This window comes from Macrotis lagotis, chromosome 5 (assembly GCF_037893015.1).
Source record: "Macrotis lagotis isolate mMagLag1 chromosome 5, bilby.v1.9.chrom.fasta, whole genome shotgun sequence".
Lineage (NCBI taxonomy): Eukaryota > Metazoa > Chordata > Mammalia > Peramelemorphia > Peramelidae > Macrotis > Macrotis lagotis.
The window spans coordinates 22,529,832-22,550,360 of NC_133662.1; the positions used below are offsets into that span (position 1 = coordinate 22,529,832).

The 20,529-nt window shown below is 46.3% G+C and overlaps 2 protein-coding genes across 4 annotated transcripts in view; both read left to right on the top strand.

Annotated features, from left to right (window-relative positions):
- Positions 1-1,987: 1,987 nt before the first annotated feature.
- Positions 1,988-5,449, top strand: MYMX (myomixer, myoblast fusion factor). The gene is made up of 2 exons (XM_074237064.1): positions 1,988-2,076; positions 2,724-5,449. The coding sequence occupies exon 2, from the start codon at positions 2,750-2,752 to the stop codon at positions 2,975-2,977; it is 228 nt and encodes a 75-aa protein (XP_074093165.1). The 5' UTR covers positions 1,988-2,076; positions 2,724-2,749; the 3' UTR covers positions 2,978-5,449.
- SLC29A1 (solute carrier family 29 member 1 (Augustine blood group)) overlaps positions 1,993-20,529 on the top strand; it is a 37,100-nt gene continuing 18,563 nt past the window's right edge. Inside the window, exons 1-5 of one of the 3 annotated variants that reach the window (XM_074237061.1) lie at positions 9,297-9,314; positions 13,021-13,096; positions 16,153-16,270; positions 17,595-17,675; positions 19,744-19,825. In XM_074237061.1, the coding sequence (XP_074093162.1) occupies positions 17,647-17,675; positions 19,744-19,825 (111 nt within the window). In that variant the 5' untranslated portion in view covers positions 9,297-9,314; positions 13,021-13,096; positions 16,153-16,270; positions 17,595-17,646. Of the gene's footprint in view, positions 2,077-5,625; positions 5,693-9,296; positions 9,315-13,020; positions 13,097-16,152; positions 16,271-17,594; positions 17,676-19,743; positions 19,826-20,529 lie in introns of those variants that run through there. The other 2 variants (XM_074237063.1, XM_074237062.1) reach the window with 2 other exon arrangements.

Genomic DNA, 20,529 nt, shown 5'->3' on the forward strand with positions numbered 1-20,529 from the left:
TAATTGTTAGAAAGGACGTTAGAAAATTGGGACACGGGCAGCTAGGTGGTGCAGTGGATAAAGCACTGGCCCTGGAGTCAGGAATACCTGGGTTCAAATCCAGTCTGAGACACTTAATAATTACCTAGCTGTGTGGCCTTGGGCAAGCCACTTAACCCCATTTGCCTTGCCAAAACCTAAAAAAAAAAAAAAAGAAAAAAAAAAGAAAATTGGGACACTAATGTACTTTTGGTGGAGTTGTGAACTGATTCAACCATTCTGGAGAACAATTTGCAACTATACCCAGAGGGCATTATATATATTTGCATATATATGCAAATTGCATATCCTTTGATCTAGTAATACCACTCTGAAGTCTGTATTCCAAAGCGATCATAAGAAAAAAAGGCAAAGGACCTACATGAGCAAAAATATTTATGGCAGCCCTTTTTGTGGTGGCAAAATATTGAACATTAAGATGATGTTCATCAAGTGGGGAATGATTGAACAATCTGTGATAAATGAATGTAATGGAATACTACTGTGCAATAGGAAATGAAAGACTTGGAAAATCTTGTACAAACCGATGTAAAGTTGAGCAAAACCAGGAAAACATTGTACACATGATCAGTAACATTATGATAACCTAGCTCTTCTTAGCAGTACAAATATAAATGACTCATAAAGGAAAATGCTATGCTCATCCAGATAAAGAACTGATGAACTCTGAATGCAAAGCAAAGCAAAGCATATTTTTTCTTGCTTTATTTTCTGTGTTTTTTTCTTTTGATCTGTTTGTTCTTTCACAACAGTAACTATTATACATGTATAATCTACATTAAATTGCCAGCAGTTTTAGGAAAAGGGGAGGAAGAAATGGAGAAAAAATTGGAACTCAAAATTTTGAAAAATGAATGCTAAAAATTTGTCTTGATGTAGTTGGGAAAAATAAAATATATTTTTTTTTAATTTAGCATTTTCCATTGAAGATCCTGCCACTACCAATTTAACCCTCCTTTGATATAAAGAAGGGCAGTTAAACAAAACAACTCAAGATATTGGCCATATCTGACAAGGAATGTCTTATTCTATAATTACCTTCTACTAGCTCTCTGTGGGAACACCAGGCATGCTTCACCATCAGTCCTCTAAAATTGGCATTGATTACTGCCTTGATCAAAGTGCTATTGTGATCTTGAAGTGGATTGATTCCCTGTTTCTGCTTACTTCACTCTGTACCAGTTCATACAGGTTCTTCTTTCCTTGAATTCATATTCATCATAAAGTTCCATTACATTTATCTTATTTACAACTTTTTCATCCACTCCCTAATTAATGAGAAACCACTCCAGAAGTGTGGTTTTAAACATTTGGGTTAAACATTTGACCCCATAGTATGGAGACTAGTAGTAGTATTGATGGGATCAGAGAGTAAATATTTAGGGTTCTTTTCCATTACACTAAGTTGAGCTATAGTTCATGAAGTTCATATTTCTCCTCCTGTCATTCTTCCGAAAAATGATGATTGTCCTATCTAGATCCCTTAAGGAATTTAAGAAAATATTAACACTTAGCCTCTACTTCAATCCCAGGGTTTTCTTCCTGGCCTTCTTTCTAAGAGCCAGGCAGGCTGGAAGGAAGTGAAAAAAACAGTAGATGAGCAAAGACAGAATATCCTCTACTCCTGAACTGAAGAATGGTGTCCATCCTAGGTCAGTTGGATCACCTCCTCTCACAATGCCAGCTGCCACCTCAGTTGTGCCTCCTACTACTGCCCACTCCCCCCCAGCTGTCTCCCCTCCATGAAATCCCTCCCTATCAAGTTTTTCCCAGCTGTTGTAGGTGGGGCAAGGCTAGTTGGTGATTGCCTATTCATTCATTCATTCATTCATTCTTCATTTATCTCTAAATAGAAATTATTTTCTGCCTAGGAGAGAGCTGAGAGCAACAAGTACTGGATAGAAGACCCTTCATCATTTTTCAGAGGAAAAACAGGGGAAGAAATAGATGAACTTGGTGAAATACAACTCAACTTGGTGTAGAGGAAAGAATATTGAATACATACCTTTTGACCCCATCAATACCACTACTAAACAGGTGAGAGGCCACCCTGACTTGCTGGGGAAAGGGTGGGAGAGGGTCAATGCCTAGTGATTGGGGAGGGAAAGGACCAAAACCAAGGGGTAGTCATGAAAGGGTCTTCTGTTTAGAAACCCAATGCACAGAAAATGTGGTTCAACAAGAGAAGAGGAAGTAGAGAGAGAACTAAAATGTGTTTGAAGAAGGATGAAAGAGCTAGTTGATATTAAGGAGGGTTTAGTAGAAGGAATCTTGTGTTGAGAAGACAGAAAAACACTAGGGTTTTGTTCTCGTCTTATATTTCCTGATCCCAGGAAAGTTAGTGGGTCTTTAGGACTCAAGTTTTCTTCTCTATACAATGGGGAGAAAATTGCTTGTCATTTCTCCCAAGAACAACTAAAGAAGGGAAGTGAAGGAAAATGTTTCGAAAGTATAAAAGTCAAAATAAGAATTGGCAGCCAATGGGACATTACCAGAAGGGGCAAAGGGTATATGGGTGGGAAGACAAGCTCTTTGCCCCACACCAAATCCAAACTCATTCTTTTTTTTTCCTTGTAAAATGGAGAAGGCATTAGAAATTGAGCCATAATAGGAGGTAAGACCTGCGAGGAATGGTCTTGGTAGATATCTCTGTAGTGGCTGTCCTACCCTTTCCCACTCCACAGTACTGTTTCCATCTGGGCCTGCTACCATGCCTGTTCCATTGCTCCCACTGCTTATAAGAACTCTGCTGTCCCGCCTGCTGCTGCCTACTGCCCGCCTGGCTCGGAAGCATCTGGTGCCCCTGCTTCGCCGCCTGGTCCAACGCCTGGGCTCTCAAGAGACTCGTCAAGCTCTCTTGGGCTGTCTTCTCTATGCTCTCAGCCTCCGGCACCAACCTGATGCCGGGAGAACTGGAGTAGAGAGCAAAGGAGGCTAGATTTGGGGTGGGAGCAGCGAAGACTGCAAAGCCCCAAGGGAAGCCTCTTCTACCATTGGGCTTCAGAGGAAGAAGAGGAGGAGAAGGGAGGAGAAGAAAGAGATCTTTCCAGGAATGGAACCCTGGAATCTTGGAATGTCTCTTTTTTGAGGTGAGGGAGGGGTGGGGAAGGTGTGAAGGAAGACTCCCAGCACCACTGACTATTCTTCCAGACTCCAGTTTCCCCCTGGCCAGAAAACATTAAACCCAAATCTTACTCAGCTTACTTACTTACTCAACTCCTCCAAAATATCACCAAGAACAGGGTAACCCTGCTTTATTTAGCCTAATTGATTGTTGAGAAGGGGAGACAGCATCTAGATGAGAGGTGTCTGTTTGGTAGCTTTCCTAACCTGGACCTTTGTTTTCAGATAATTCCTTTCCCCAAATCCCCTGGTACAGGTATACTGTTTGGGCTGAGGTTGCCTGGGCCTAATAACATCTGTCTAGTTCTGAGTGCTGCCTTATCTATCCAGTGGAAAATGAAAAAAAGATAATTAATCTTGCATCTTCCATGCCTCTTCCTTCTCAAGCTTTCTTTCACATCTGTCTTTTTTTCCTAGATATACTCCTTTTATACCTGGTTGAAGGAAAATTCTCTCTTGTCCACAGGGAGAAATCAAAGTTCCAAGAGGGTATTATCCCTTGCTCAGGTTCAAAAAGTATAGTGGGGGGCGGGGTGTCTGGAATTAGAATGCTGGGAAACTGGCTTTATCTTTTCCCCCATATCCAAGCATAACAATCTCTTAACCTTGCAGAGACAAATGGCACAGCAGGGGATGCTTCCATACTCTTTATCCACAGCCATCCTTGCCAGCAGTTTTTATTGTGTCTAAACCTTACTCTTTCTGCTTCTCCATGAAACTTTTGCCCCTGACTGAGGGTTCAGCTACCTGACTGGGAGATCATTGCCTTAATCCTTCACCTAAATTTTTTGCTCAGAGGAGAGTGAACTAGTGAAAGCCCTTGAGCAGAGATCAAAAGTAAAGTTGGGGGAATGGGGGGAACTTTCCAATGAATCTATAGGGATTAGGAGATATATAGTCCAAGTGACTCACTGAACATCAACTCCTGGGAAACTCAGAAATCTCTGAGGTTTGTTAGATTGGAAAATAGCCCAGACTTGGGGTAAGATTTGGAAGACAGAGGATTTTTACAAGGAGAAAGAGAGGCCAGAATTTCCTTTCCTAAAAATAAGAAAAGTAAATAGCAAAAATTAGTCAACAAACATTTATTAAGGGTTTACACATGGTATTACACACAGCATTCTGTGATAAGCTTTGGGAATACAGAGAAAGATAAAAAAAAACACGAACTTTACCCCCAAAGATTTCACACTCTAATGGCAGGAGGGGGGAAAATATGCAAACAACTATGTACACACAAAAATATATATGCATTATAAATATTAGATAATCTTAGAGGGAAGGCCTTTGAGCTGAGTCTCAAACAAAGTTAAGAAGTGGAGGTGAGAAGGGAAATCATTTCAAGCATGGGAGACAACCAGTGAAAAGGCAATGTGGAGAAGCCAGGCTAGGGTGAGTCAAGGACTTTGGAGCCTGGAAGGAAGCACTCTAATCTCAAGGATTTAAGAGGAGGAAGGGGAAACTAACGTTTCTAGGAATAGACACTGGAGTCTTAAGATAAAACTCTGATATAGGATATTAGTCTCTCTGGGGTTGGTAAGGGAAGGTATTTCATGCAAGGAATATCAAGAAGTCAAAACAAGCTTGATTTCCAAATTTAAATAATTTGCTTAATCTAAACTTCAGAAAACCTTGCTCCAGAAAGTCATCTGGGTGCAGAGAGTCTCAATCTACTTTGTGTGGCAGATACAAACTAAAGGAGATCAATGTTCCTTACTCTCTCTTCTGTAGCCACATCCCTCCCAGGGCATAACTTTTCCTCAAGGAAGCACTTCATCTATGTTCCCAGCTGTATTGGCACTCCAGGCCATGAACTGTACATGAAGACTGCCAGCCTCACTCTAGTGCAGTAGCAATTCTCTTTATGATTTTTCCTTGGTTTGGTTCATCTCCTCCTACCCATTCCCAACACTTTTTACTAGGATAACCATTCTTATAACCAGAGAACCTCACATAGCCTCTTAGTTTGAACCCTGCTCTGGACCCTAATCCTATAAATGCAATTCCTATGATTGGGGTGCCAAAATTTAACTGGCAGTACTACTTCCACTGCTAGATTGACCACTTTCCCTGCCCCTCAAGGTCAGCCTGGACCCTGCTGGCTTCAGTCTTCCTTCCAGCTTCCTGCTCTCTTCCAATACACAACAGGCCCAGGAGGTTTTGGGGTGTGAATGAGAATTATCTGCCTGGGGATCCAGGTGGTTCAGACCTGTTCTGACTCATGGCATCCCTATCCCTTCCCAACCCATCCCAACCCCGCCCCCCCCCCTCCTGGTTCTGCAGTGGTCCTGGCTGCCAGGAATCTGGAAAGAGGGAGTGAAAAGGAAAGGTTCCCTCCTGGCCGCAGCCCCCCAATCCCAGCCGCTGGAGGCGGGGCCGGAGGTGTTGTCTGGGGGCCGGGCGGGCTCACGCCGCTGGGCACCAACGGGAGCCCAGGAAAGCACAGCAGTTGACAGGAAAGGAGGTGGAGATGGAAATGCACGGATCTGGGGGAGCAAAAGGAGTGGGTATCCGGGGAATGCGGAGCCAGGTAACCAGGGCGTCTGGAATACATGAGAAAAGACATCCTGGAAGAGACGGGGGGCAGGGCAAGAGGAATGATGACCATGGGGAAATTGGGGCCAAGGAGTCAGGGGAGTCCGTTTTGTTCTTTCGGAAGAGGAGGGGAGGGCCGTGGCACTTCGAGGGGTACTGATCTCGTCTAATGCAGAGTTGGAGTCAGGGGGAGGAAGTCAAAGGGGTATCGGGGTATCAACCCCCTCCCCTTCTCCAGAGATGCTGAACACAGGAGTGGAGTGGGAGTGGGGTGGTCAGAGGACTGAGAAATGGAGAAGGGTGGGGTTGGCACGCCTAGAGATAGGAGGGCTGAGGAGGAGGAGGAGGAGGAGGAGGAGGAGGAGGAAGGAAGTGAGATGGATAATAGGAAAGTAATAGAATGGCCTCCCCCAGACCCTTTGGACTCACAACATATGGATATCTCACGAACACTCCAGAATATTCAACAGGCTCTGTGCCCTTAATACAAACAGAATAAACACATTCTTCATAGGAAAAAAACTGCCTGCGGTGTGCAACTATACAAACACACAAAGAGCCTCTGACATACAGGAACAAACAGAGAAACTTAAGCCATCTATTTTCAAACTGTGGTAACCTGGTTAACTACAAAGCAAGGAGTATTGATTATCTAGGTGAAAGACTACCTGGGAGGACAAAGCAAGATTTGGTGATAATCTGAGTCTTATCAGGGTTGGAGATCAAAGGCTTTAGGGATAAAGGTTCTTGAAGATAATCTATAACCCCCAGCCCCTGCCCTTCTTCAAGAAATACCAAGTAATTTGCTCAAAGCCCTCTGGTTAGTAAATATTCTTCCCTGCCTTCAATCTCCAGAGAGCTTACGGCTAAGCCCCTAGGAGTGAACCTATAGTGGGATAATGGCATGAGCAGTATTCAGTTCAGGTATTTAGAAGCATCCTGTGGGGTCCAAATACATATGATTCTTAGGCATGGTGCCACAGGCTAGCGTAGCAACAGATTTTCCACTTGGGAAACAACCTGGAGCCTCCCAGGGATGCCCACCAGAGGGCACCTGTGTCCAAAAACCACCTCTGCAGGAGGCCAGTTTCCTGGGGAGGCAATGAAAGCTGGAAGGCATTGCTGGCTGGGTGCCTAGGTAGTAGAGCTGGGCTAGTGTCCAGGTTGGGTGGGATGATGGGTGGCCCTCCAACAATAACAGCCAAGGCTGTTGCCAACCACCCAATCCTAGGGGAATGGAATAGGAGTGAGGAGGGAGGGCATGGGTTTGGTTTACAAAAGAATAAACCTCCTCCAGTCTGACCCAAGACAGTGACCACTTCCCTCTCCTTCCCACGCCAGGCCTCCTTTAGACATAAACCAGTGATCACTGGCCACACCTTTTTGCACCAGAGATCTTAGGAAGGTTTCTGGACCTTGTGTGCCCTAGGAAGAAAAGACTGTTCTCTCCCCTGTGGCTTCCTACCCAGGCTGAGACCAGAGCAGTTGACCTTTGAGGTCAAGATCAAGGTGATTTTGACAATATATTACAATCTGGGGTATTTATGAATGTATATCTGTATAAGTTTGGTGTGTAACCTGGAATCTGGGTATATACATATATATATATATATATATATATATATTTGAGAGAAAACATTTGGGACAAAATCCTAGCTTTAAGAGGCTACCCAGGGTCCCCCCCTTCCTTTTTTTCGATCTATGTTGGGCGGAAAGGGATTGGGTTGGGGAAAATGAGCTTATTTCTCCAGCTCAGTCTGACTGTCTCTGAGGAATTCTTGGTTGTAATTATTATTAATTGTTCATTAATCTTATTTTGCCTTCCTAAAGGGCAGGGCATTTGGGCAGAGGCAGCAGGGGAGATGGTAGTGAAGTGAGTTCTAGAGGTTTCCTACAGCCTTCCATCTCTATAATAAGAATAATAGCCCTAATTTATATAGTGTTTTAAGGTTTGCAAGGCAATTAATTCACACACATCTTATTTGATTTCCCCCACCAACCCACTAAGGTACATTTATGGTCCTCTTTATCAGATACAGAAAGTGAGGCTGAAAGGTTTGTTGACCAAGGTTCACCAGCAGTTCCTAATTAATGCTAAAGACAAGATTTGAACTCAGGTTTCTCTGACCAAGTCTTCCTGACTCCATACTTTATTAGCTTGAGTTTTTGCCAAGAAGTTGGGAATCTTCTCAGAAACTCCCATTCTAGAATTACTCCCAATCCTGCCCCAATTGTCTGCTGTCTAAATCCACTAAATTGATAACTCACTACCAATGAGACTGCAAGAGCCTTGGATTTTCTAGGAACTGCTGAAAATAGACACCGAGATTCATTTTGGGGGTGTCACCTCCAAAAGACATTGTTTTCATCCTCATTCCCATTGTGCCTCATTTCTTCTTAGAGTTAGATGTAGATGGGCTTGATATGCAGATGGGAATCTAACTAAGGATAAAGTGCGAGTCCAGGGCAGATATAGAAAGAGTGGGCATGCTGATGGGATCTAAGGAAAGACATGAGCCCAGGGCAGATATAGATGGGTTAGATGTACTTACTGATGGGATCTAACTAAAGTGTAAGTGTGCCTGCAGTGAACTGAACACTATGACCTTCTCCAACACATAAAAAATGTGGAAGAAAGAATGTAAACAAAAGGAACTGGACATGGTGGAGGGAGATACCCATCCTATATGAAGAGAGAACCAAGACGATATGCTCAGGAAAGGAAAGTTATGGAAAATATAAATAAGGGAGTTCAACTTTGAAGGTCCAAGAGAATCATGGGAGAGGAAAAAAAAAACTGGAGAGAAGACAGGGACTTGGAAAGGAAGGCAGTATACAAGGGAAGAGATTAGTGTCCGTGGACATAAAAGGGGGTTGAATCTGGAGAATAAGGGTGACTTCGGGATGAGGGAGGTAGCAGAGGGGGTAAAGTCCTAAAAGTTAAGTGGTGAAGTTTAAACACCTTCTATGTGCCAAAAACTATGATAAGCGTTGCAAAAAGAAAAAGGCAGAGTCCCTCTCTCAAGGCTGTCGACCTAGCTTTGATTTTTCCTTCTTGAAATTAAAATTACTGTCAGAGTTAAGATAGTATTTAGGGTTTTAGAGTTGGGGAGGAGAAGGGGGCACTCTGGCTGGGAGGTTCCGTGGCTCGGGATGGGGTGATCGTGGGCAAGTATACCAAGAGAAGGGGTATGCCCATGAGGAGGCATACCAGCTGAGGGGGGTCCCCAAGAAGATAGAGACAGGATATTTTCGTGAGAAGGGCAAATAAATGAAGGATGTGGAAAGAATAATCTACAGTGAAGTTGAGTGGGGGGAGTGAGACGGCAGGGTTCTGGAGAGGTGGTGAAGGGTGCCATGAGGCGGGGAGGGGGCGGGAGAAGGGGGAGGACGGCTTCCTGGGCTGCGGGAAGAGGGTATTTGAAGAAAAGGAGGAGGGGTTGGACTCGGGGGAGAGGAGAAGGCGGGGATAGAGAGGGTTGGCGGGTTGGGGCGGTGTTGCTGGGTTCGTGGGCGGGACCGGGGAAGGGTGGCTTTGAAGGGGGCCTGGGCTGCGGGAGGAGACGCGGGAATCGTGCCGAAGTGGAGCTGAGCGCCCGGGACCCGGACCCGAGCAGGTGCGGTCCTCCTAGAGTCTGCGGGGAGCGGGGGGACCCCGGCCGGCCCCGCCGGCCCGCGGCCGCCGCACCCCTCTGCCGCTGGCCATTGCCACCGCGCCCTGCCGGGGTGCGCGGGCTTCGCCGGAGGTCCCCCGGACCTGGCCTCCCCCCGGGGACTTCGGGGTTCGCGCGCTCTTAGGGGACAGCGCGGGAACTTCCAGGCCCTGGGGCGGAGTGCCCCCGGGTGTTTCCCGCGGGCTGCCCGCGGTCCCTTGGGGGACCGGACCGGGAGAGTGGCCGAGCACGTGGCCGCGGAGGAAGGGATGGGGAGCGGACGGGGGCCTCGGGGTGCCCTGCCCCGGGTGGGGTGCCTGCCCCGGGGAGGGTGGGGCTAACGGCTTGGTGGGTTGACCAGAGTGACTAGAGGGTCCCAAGTCTCGCTCTTGAGCCCGTCTGGGTTGCCCATCCTCGCTTGTCCAGAAGAGCGCGGACCCGTGGGGAAGGAGCTGGGCTCCGCGATGGGCTGGTCGCGCGTCTCTGCTCATCCCTCCTCTGCACCTCCTGTGCCATCTGCTGACTCGCCCCGCTTCCCCGGGCCCCCCTCCCTTGCCACGCAGGGCAGCCCCTCTCCTCCCGCTTCTTAATACCACTGCATCTGTTCTGGAAACTTCTGTTTCCTGAGTCTGCAGCCGTCTCCCACTTAGAGGGTTCTACCCCCACCCCAAGTTCTTGCGAAGGGTTCCCCCAATGACAGCCTCAGAGCTGGGGCACAGACTTGAACAAAAATCAGACAGCTTTTGCCTGAAGACCTCCATAAGGGGGAACTCATTGCCCCTAGCCTCGACAGTCCAGTCCTTTTAGGCATAACGGATTAGCGGCAAGTTTTTTCCTTAATCAAACCTCACTTTTATTACTAAACTTCCCACCCCACCCCACCCTTTGCTGATGTAGTCCATGCTTTGTTGTGTAGGGCAGCCTTTCATCTTCTCCAAGTGCAGCCAAGTCTTTATGATACTATGTCATTATCTAGGCTAGATATTCTTGTGCCTCTGCCTAATTATCTTATATCTCCAACTCCCGATGCCCTTCAAAGTGCTGATTGTTTTTTTTTTGTAAGGCAAATGGGGTTAAGTGGTTTGCCCAAGGCCACACAGCTAGGGAATTATTAAGTGTCTGAGACCGGATTTGAACCCAGGTACTCCTGACTCCAGGGCCGGTGCTTTATCTATTGTCCCACCTAGCTGCCCCCTGATTGTTTTCTCCTTGAAACCCTCTTGTTATCAGTGACTTTCTTAAACTATCACCTAGACCTGAGCTTGGTACTCTAGATGTAAGGGACCTGGGCAGAGTACAGCCCAACCCCTTGGCTTGCCTGTCTCTCCCTTTAAGATAACCTTACCACAGTCTAGAGGCTAGCCTATTTTCCCTTCTTTTCTCAGACCTAATCCTTGTTTTTACCACTCTCACCTAATTTCTCAGTTAACATTTCCTACATAAGCTGCACTACCTCTGTCCACTTCCTGGATAGGAAACTCAGGCCTGTCTCAATGTTTCCATTCATCTAGACATGTGAGCAGATATCCCACTATGATTTGTGAAAGAGCTGAGGCTTCCTTGGCTTCTGCTGGATTTGGAAGATGGTGCCTCTCCTCATCACCCCACCTGCCTCATGTCATATAGGGAAGTTTGTAGGGTCACAGGGAATTGTTGGATTTAACAACAGGGAAGGTGGGGATAGTGGCATGGACTCAGTGTGACATCTCCTTTCTGACAAGTTTTGGGCTGAGGAAGCCCAGATGCTGCTGCAGCATCTCCTCTGTTCTTGCTATCCTCTGGTCTTTCCCACCCCCGCCAGGCTGGTACAAACAGCTCCTGAAGCTTGGAAAAAAGCAAGGAGGAAAAGGTAGGGGAAGTCAGAGCCAAGGGATGGAGTGAAGGCCTGGGAAGAGCAGATTTTTTAGGTATTTGTAATATGGGAGAGGAAAGGAGGTGGGGGTGGTGTTAATTCTAATATATCACTTGTTCCCTTCCATGCTCCCTCCCAAAATGTGATTCAACTCTGCTAGTAAACCTCCCCCCCCTTCTTTCTGTTTTTGTGGGTGGGGCACAGAAGTTCTTAATTGACCTTGCCTTAGGTGGAACCAAGATGGGCAAGTGATTCTTCCTCTGTCATGTGATGGGAAAAATATGACATCTAAACCTGGGTCTTCAGAGCAGCTGCCCCCCCCCATCTGAGCTGGTTTGTCCAGTCTTGTCCTTCTGTAGTCTGGTAAGAGGTGCATGAACATTATAGAGTTGGAATAATCATAATCATAAAAGCCAGTATTGACAGACCTTAATATACATCAGGCTAAGTATTTTACAATAATTATATCATTTGATACAACAACCCTAGGATATATTTTCCCCATTTTACAGATAAGGAAAGTGAGGCAGAGCTGAAGTGACTTGAACAGGGTCATACAGCTGAGACCAAATTAGAACCCTGGTATCCCAGTCCCCAAGCCCAGTGCACCCCCCTAGCTGCCAGACCAGGAACATTGGTTTGAAGGGGTAGTCCCATAAATTTCATTGAATTTCTTAAATCTTACATCTTAGATTAAAGCATTTGGTGCCAGTACTAAGGTGCTAAAAATGTAAAGGAAGGCAAAAACTGCCCTACCCCTGCCCTTCAGGGGGTTGGGGGTGGGGGAGGGGGACATTGCAAATAATTATACCGAAACCCCTAGACTACACAGCCCAGTCCATTTAGGGTTTGTTTGTAGTTGTTGTTGTTGTTGTTGTTGTTTTGCAAGGCAAATGGCAGTAATTGGTTTGCCCAAGGCCACACAGCTAGGTGATTATTAAGTGTTGGGAGACCAGATTTGAATCCAGGTACTCCTGACTCCAGGGCCCAGTGCTCTATCCAGTGCACCACCTAGCTGCCCCTATTTACAGTTTAGATTGGAAATCATCTCACAGAGAAGGTATCAGCACTTAGGGGGACCTTGCAGGCCTTCGAACTGATGCTCTTGCCAGCCAGCAGACATGAGGAAGGAGAGTTTTAAGGGGCCAATTAGCAAAAAAAAAAAAAAAACAAACCCCTCAGAGTCTGAGTGGTAGCTTGTGGATGAGTAGCCAGGAGGCCAGGATCATTGTATCACAGAATATTGTTGTTCTTTGTCCTTCATTCTTGAAGAAGACCATGACAAATGGGAGGTGAATTAGATTTGAGGGAGGGGGTGTTGTGCTAAGTCTCCAGCCTCACTTTCTCCTCCAGAGCCATCTGGGTCCAGTGGCCAGATACCCATCAGGTTGTAAAATTCTTTAAATGCCAAATGTAGCATTTTTAAAATTTGATACAGGAGATAATAGGGAACCACTGGAGTTTATTAAGTAGGGAGGTGATTTGTTCATATCTGCAATTAAGGATTCCTTTGGCTACTCCTCGGAGGATGGGTTGGAATTTAGGAAGGGACTTCAGGCAGGAAAACCAGCTAACAGACTATAATCCAGGTAGGAGGTGAAGAGGGTGTTTGTTGCCTCATCATTTTTTTCATAATGATAGCTGACATTTAAGTAGGGATTTACCCTTTGAAAAATGCTTTATATTTGTTATTTCATCAAATCTCTGAAAGAAATGATTATTTGCATGAGACTTGCAAATGATAATGGTGATTTCCCTAGGGAATGGTAATCCTAGTCTTGTGCTAATGTAAATATTCATTTCCTTTGTACCTTCTAGGAAAGCACTGGGGTGGAATCTGGAAGACTCAGATAACTAATCTGCCCTCTCGTGCTTGTTTACTATATGATTTTGGGTAGGTCACTTAATCCTGTATACCTAAATTTCCTCATCTGTAAAATGAGCTGGAGAAGGAGATGGTAAACCACTCCAGTATCACTGCCAAGAAAACTCCAAATGGGGTCTTTTATTTTTTAGATTTTTCAAGGCAATGGGGTTAAGTGGCTTGCCCAAGGCCACACGGCTAGGTCATTATTAAGTGTCTGAGATCAGATTTGAACCCAGGTATTCCTGACTCCAAGGCCAGTGCCACCTAGCCGCCTCCCCCCCCAATGGAGTCTTGAAGAGTCACACACGGCTGAACAACAGTTATATCTTACATTCTGAGAGGGTTAAAACCCCAGATTTGTGCAATCTCAGATTTGGAAGGAACCTCAAAGGTGAAGGGGAGGGATGCTAGCATTCCATGGATGGGGGACATTTAGTCCACCCTAGACCTGAGCAAGAATCCCCCTCTAAAATTTCCTCAACATCCTCAACAAATGGCTATTCTGCTTTAGTTTTGAGACCTCTGGGGAAGGGCCAGCCAGTCACTTCCCATTTCACTAGTAGACAGCTCTGAAATTTTTCCTTATTCCAGACCTATATATGTTTCTTTAAAACTTTGTAATCATTAGGGGCTGCTAGGTGGCTCAGGCTCAGTGGATCCAACACTGGCCCTGGAGTCAGGAGTACCTGAGTTCAAATCCAACCTCAGACATTTACTAATGACCTAGTTGTGTGGCCTTAGGCAAGCCACTTAACTCCATTTGCCTTGCAAAAACCTTAAAAAAAACCCAAAACTTTGTAATCTTTGCTCCTTGTTTTGACCAATGGGGTCAGGAAGGATAAATCTATTTCCGATTTTTTTCAAGTGTGAGGATTGCCTATTTAATAAGATTAAAAAAGTAGCAAAGTTTTTTTTAAATTTCATTCTTCAAAGTTACTGTATATATTAAGTCAATGAAACTTAAATGTGATTTATTTAGGGTCACACAGCTAGTAATTGTCTGAGGTTGGAATTGAACTCCTGACTCCAGGGCTGGTGCTTTATCCACTGTGCCATTTAGATGCCAGGCAACAAAAAGGATAAAGGGCTACCCCCTCCCCCATGAATGAAGAAAACAGTTTAAAGCTATGTTGAGGGTACACAGCAGGTTCCATTGCATCTTCCAAATGAGAGCCCCTGGGTCTTGCCTATTTCCTTCAGTCAATCCATATCTGGCATGACCCACACTGATGGCCTATTTCCTTCAGTCAATCCATATCTGGCATGACACCACACTGATGGCGATCCCCTTGTAAACTGTATTTATGAAATACTTATGGAATTGAATCTTATGGATGAGGAAGCTGACTGGCCAGGATGTATGGGGGATGGTTAGGGGAAATTAGCAGGAGGTCTGGGGAAGAAGTCAAGCAACAATTCACATTTTTAGAGTACTTGAGTTTACAAAGCAGCAGGCCCTGTTTGAGAGGTGGTACGAATATTATCTTCATTTTACTGCTCAGTCAATCAGTGATCTTGTTTATGTCCCAGGTACTCTATATAAACTGTGGCATGAACTGAAGGCCTTTCACCATCTCTCCTCTGGGCACTCTCTGGTTTTTCTAGATCCTAAAATAGGGTAATGGGGCAGGTAGATGATACAATGGGTAGATTGTTTGGCTTGGAATCCGGAAGCCCCATCTTCCCATCTGATTTCAGACGCTAGCTGTGTGACCCTGGACAAGTCATTTCACCCTGTTTGCCTCAGCTTCCTCATATGTAAAAAGTATTCTTGGGGTTCCTGTGCTAGTGTCTCCATGTCTCACAATTAATATCAAAGTTCTTCAGAGATTGTAGAAGTTGCTCTGTGAGCAAAATAGAATTGCAGTAACTCAAAAGCGAGATGAACAAATTTAGAGACATCTCCATCGCAAATATTCCTACAGACTTCTTCTTATGCCCCACCTGTGGTAGAGCCTTCCAAGCTCACACAGTCTGATCAGCCACAGCCATACCTGGGCCCTGACATAGTGGTGCTATTTTGGTCCTCTTCAAGTACAAAGGACAGCAATAAACTCCTCTAAGGGTGGAGAGAAGAGGGAAAGAACTTGTACAAATGACTTACAAGATAATTTGGAAGGGGATGGAGTCATGAGTAGCCAGGGAGATGGGGGAAGGTTTCACGGAAGTTGATGCTCAAGATAAATTTCAGAGGAAATCTGAGATTCCAAGAGGTAAGGAAGGAGTTCACACTGGGAGAGAGCTAGTGCAAAGGCCCTAAGGAGGCAAGAGATGAAGATTTTGTGTGAGAGTCAGAAAGAACTCAGTTTGTCTGACCCAGAGTGTATACAAGCAAGTAGTGTGGTAGTGTGCAGGAATTCTGGAAAGGTAGGGAGGGACCAGGTTATGAAGAACTAGAGAGGAATTTATATTTGATTCTTGAACGCTGGGCCTGAACTCGGGAAGACCCAAATTCCAATCCAACCTCAGACACTAGCTAGCCTTGTGACCTGGGCAAGTCACTTAACCTGTTTAATTTAATCTGCTAGAGAAGGAAATGACAAACTACTACATAGTATCTTTACCAAGAAAACTCTATGGACATTATGGCCCACAGGGTCACAAAGAGTCAGACACAACTGAATAATTGAACCACAACAACTGCTAAAGGTAATAGGGAGCCAGTGGAGTTAGGGAGTAGGGGGTTATCTGTGATTCAGATTTTAAGTGACTTAGGTGCGATTTTACAGTTCAAAACTGCCAGAGATGGGATTCAAATTTAGATCATTTCATTCCAAATCCAGGACACATTGCACCCTCATGCAATCAATAGATGATGAGATCCTTGAGGATAAGTGTACTTTTTCTGGAGAATATTGATGCTTAATAAAAATAATTACTGACTGACAAAGGGTAACCCTTAAAAGGGGGAACTAGAAAATGTTCAGCTTTTGTTTCTTTAATCCACCTTTTTTCCTTGAAGCTGTTGTCCTTTATCTCTCCTGAGGCAAGCCAGAACCAGGCTTATTTATCTCTTCTGCACACCTAGTCTTCCAAGAAAGGGGCCTGGGTAACTTGTTTTCTTCTTCCCTTTCCCATATTAGGCTAAGTGATTCTGCACTGGCCCAGGGGAGAACTGCCGTCCTTTGGACACCGACACCTCCTGCTAGAGACTCATCCAGGAGGGACAACAAGCTGCAGGATCCTGGGCTCCGACCTCAGGTGTGTGAGCTCCTTGTGACTGAGGGGGGCGGGGGGGGGGTAGGATTCTTCTTCTTTGGGACAACCTGATCCAGACCTTGCCACATGACCTCGTGCATGGGGCAGGCCTCTGCACGCATGGCCAAGCATGTGTGCTTTCCTTGTTCCCCAGCAACCCTTAATGGGTCCATGCACGCCCGCCCCCCCCCCCCAGCCTGCCACCTGTTCATCCCTGGTCCATTCCAAAGTGGGGGAAGGGGAAGACCAGCTCTCAGGCAGAGAGAGGGACCTTTTAGGATCTAGAAAGCTGTGAGACTCCCCTCCCCCCTGCTCTTCTCCTTCCCCTTCACCTCTTAAAGCTCTGGGAGAAAGAGGAAGGGGAGAAGGGGGGGGACTGACTCACAAAGGAACTGAGAGCAACAGGGGACAGGTGGGGGTGGGGAAAGGCTGCTTTTCATGAAAGGCTTTCTGAGGGGAGGACAGCAGAATTGAGTGGGTCTTTGGGGGTCTAGATTGGAATCAAGGTATTTATGAAATTCATGTGGATTTGGGAGAAAATCTAATAGGAGCAAGCAAACCCTAAGACTGGGGCATGGGGTGGGGAATGGGGAGAGATCAGTGACAGAACATAAGGCAGGGAAGTCACTGACCTTGAGAGAGGAACTGAATGGAGAAGGGGGGGGGTCCTAGAAGCTTCTGCTAGGAGTAAACTGCAGACCCTCCTCCCTCCCCACCCCCAGCTCCAGGAGAACGGATCTGTAGGGATGGGGCCAAGTCCCTCGGAGAGGAGAATTATGTGGCTGTTGTCTTCTTGCCCTTCTTTGTCCTTTAGCTTCTCCTCCTCGGTCTGTTCTGCACCCTCCCTCTGACCCTTTCTTCTCTCTCCTATCTATCCCTGCCTCTCTCTTCTCTATTTTACTTCCTTCCCCACCACCTCCATCCCCCCCCAACCTTCCCTGGTCTCTTGCTGCTCTTTCAGTCTCCTCTTCTCTCTTTTCCCTTCCAATTACCCCCTCCCTTCTGCTTCCTCCCCTCCTGTTTCCCGGCTACAGACTGCTCCAGAACTGGATAAAAATAGCGGTGGCAGTGGCGGGGAACCAGGTATTGCTACAGCTTGGGGAGGAGGGGGTATTTCCTTTGGTGGCTGTTTTGGGGACAGGGTTCTTTTTTGAAGGGGAGTAGGCCAGGGCATGCTGGGGTCCCTCTGGGAGATGGGGAGGGAGTCAGTCAAGGACAAAATTAGTGGTTCAGGGTTAGCCTAGTGCTTGGTCACTATAGAAGAAAGAAGAGTCTGGAGTGGGAAGAGAGGGGTACTTATATCAAACTCTGACCCTTTCCCTTCCAGACCCCCAGACTGACAGAACTGGAAACCACGTGGACCCAGGGGCAACACTGCCATGACAACTGGTCACAAGCCACAGGACAGGTATGGACTAGTCCTAACAGTCAGGAAGGTTTGTGGAAGGGGTAGAAAATGGGGGCAGGGAGGGGAAGCCTAGAGGACTGGGTGGGGGAGGGTCTTTGCCTGTGGAGCTGTGGGAAGGGGTGGTGCTGGAAGTCTCAGGGGCTCCCTCTGTCTACTAGCCCTTCCTGCTGGACACCTGTGAGTCAGACCCAGACCCGAGAATAAGGAGGAAATCCATAACTGAGCTGTGGGTTCTTGCTTGCCTCGGTTGGAGGCAGCCCTGTAGGATGGCCTGAGCCTCTCCCCATTCCGTCACCATTTCCACCCTGTTTCTGGCTCCCCTCAGCTAGCTGGCCTTGGCTTCTAGCCTCTCGATGGGGAAGGATGTTTGGCAGCTCCTGTTTCTCCTTTGCCAACACATCTGGAAAACTTTGTCACTGCTACCACCACCACCCTTCTTTTCTCTCTGGGACCTCTTCCTTGGATAACCCCACTCTTGAGTCTCCCCCTCCTTCCCCCCCCTTTCCTATCTTATTCTCTGCCCCCTCATTTTCTTATCACCCTCTCTTAGAGCCTTCCTGTCTCATCTCTAATCTTCCTACACTTTTGGTCTTCTTGTCCTAATCTCTTTCTCTCACCCAATTTACATCCCTGTCCTCAGAAGCTGTCCCAGTGCCCCAGGCATCATCTCTAATCATTCTCTGTTCACTCTTTGGGAGATTCATCTTTCTTCTGTCATCCATGCCATCCCTATCATTCTCTCACCCCATTATTCTCCTGGGCCCTCTTGGCTTCCAAGCCCAGCTTCCCTGCCTCTTGGTTGGGGGAAACAACTCAAGACTTTTTTCCCTTGGGGTTCTCCATGATCCCAACCCAACCCCTGTGGTTCAGTCTGTCCCAGACAGTGGTTGATGTGGGGGTGGGTAGTAGGGAGTATTACAGTCTTAATATGGATCAGCTCCTTCCTCCTTTCCCCTACAAACTAGGAAAACCCTATTAAACATGTTTAACCTGGGTGACATCCTGTTGCCTGATACCATGGTCCCACCCTAGGCAGTGTGACCAACAGAGCCAGTTCTGTCTGGAACAGGCAGCAAACACATACCCACACAGCCTGCCCTCCTGAGTTCATTTCTCCCACCCACCCTTTCCTGGAAGGATCAGGCAGAAGCACCAGGGAGCTTGGTTTTCCTGATTTTACATCTTTTGTAGGGAACCTTAGACATTCCTTTTTCCCAAAAAGGAGCAGAATAATCATTTCCAGCTGAAAGGGGAAGGAGGGTTATTTACTGTATATTTTGTTTTCCTACTCTTTTCCCCCTCTTTCTCTGTGTAACTGTATGGGATTGAACTAGAGTTCCCAGCCTTTAAAAAGGTCCCTATGGACCAATGGGAGCTGGGAACCAAGGCTCAGATGTAATGCCAGCCCTGTGTCCATCCCCTTGGAAAAAAACTGGTTTTTCCCTGGGCCTAAGAGATGGTCTCCCTGTTACTAAGTAGGTAGAGTCAGAGCAGCAGAGAGACACATGTCATATAGGCAGGGCACCTTTTTAATGTAACACCTTTCCTTCTGGAAGCACCGGAGATAGTTATCCATATTCCCACGGGACTCCTCATAAAAACTCTCCAAGAACTTTTTCTTTTTTTTTTCTTTTTTTTTAGGGTTTTTTTTTTTTTGCAAGGCAATGGGGTTAAGTGGCTTGCCCAAGGCCACACAGCTAGGTAATTATTAAGTGTCTGAGACCATCTCCAAGAACTTTTTCAAACATTATCTTTATCCCCTCCACAGGAGCCAGGAAGAATTCCCTCTTTATCTTTATCTTTATCCATGTCCATGGGGGCAGGACAGAGTTGGTCTGTCTCTTTAATCTTGATCCCTAGCCATGGGGGCCAGGAAAGACTCTTCTGGCTACCCTGTTCCTTGGGGGGGAGGCCCTGAGGAAGAAACAAAGACCAAGTGAAGAGTGAAGAGTGTTCACAGTGGATTGGAGGGGATTAGTGGTAAGGCTCCCGGGTGATCTTTTAGTGAAGGAGGAAGCTGGGCATCCCACTCATCTATCCCATAAGCCTTTCCTCTCTCTTCCTTCAGGTACAAGGCAGTATGGCTCATCTTCTTCATGCTGGGACTGGGCACCTTGCTGCCATGGAATTTCTTTATGACTGCCACCATGGTGAGACTTGGGGGAGGGAGAAGACGGTAGACCACTAGGCAAGGGGCAGAGGGTAGGTGCCTTCCCCAGGGGAAGGGGGTGGACCACTTGGCAAAGGGGGGAGGGGCTTCTCCAGGAACACCACGTGAAGTCACTGTAAAGAAATTCACTTGGAGAAAGTGCCAGAGGGTATAATTTGAGGATGGGATTAGGTGACATGTCCCTCCTGAAAGGAGGGATAGTGGAGAATGCCCTGGACATGGGAATGTGGCAACTTGATTTCTAGTCTTGATTCAGATAGCAAAACTCCAATGTAGTTTACTGCATCTCAGAGCCTTACTTAGTTTCCTCCCCTGAAAATTAGTGGACTAGAGTAAAATAAGAGATTTTTTTGGTGGAGGGGGCAATCTGGGTTAAGTGACTTGCCCAGGGTTATCAGCTAGTAAGTGTCTTGAGGTCATTGAATTTGTGTCTTATTGATTACAGGATCAATGCTCTACCCACTGTGCCACCTAGCTACCCCTTAGATCAGAGATTCTTTTTTCCTAATAATTTATTTTTCCAACTACATGCAAAGGTAGTTTTCAAAAATCGTTTTTTGCTAAGGTCTTGAGTCCTATATTTTTCTCCCTCCCCTTGACATTGAGTAATCTAATATAGGTTATACTTATATAACAATGTTAAACATTTGCATATTAATTATGATGTAAAAATCAGAACAATAA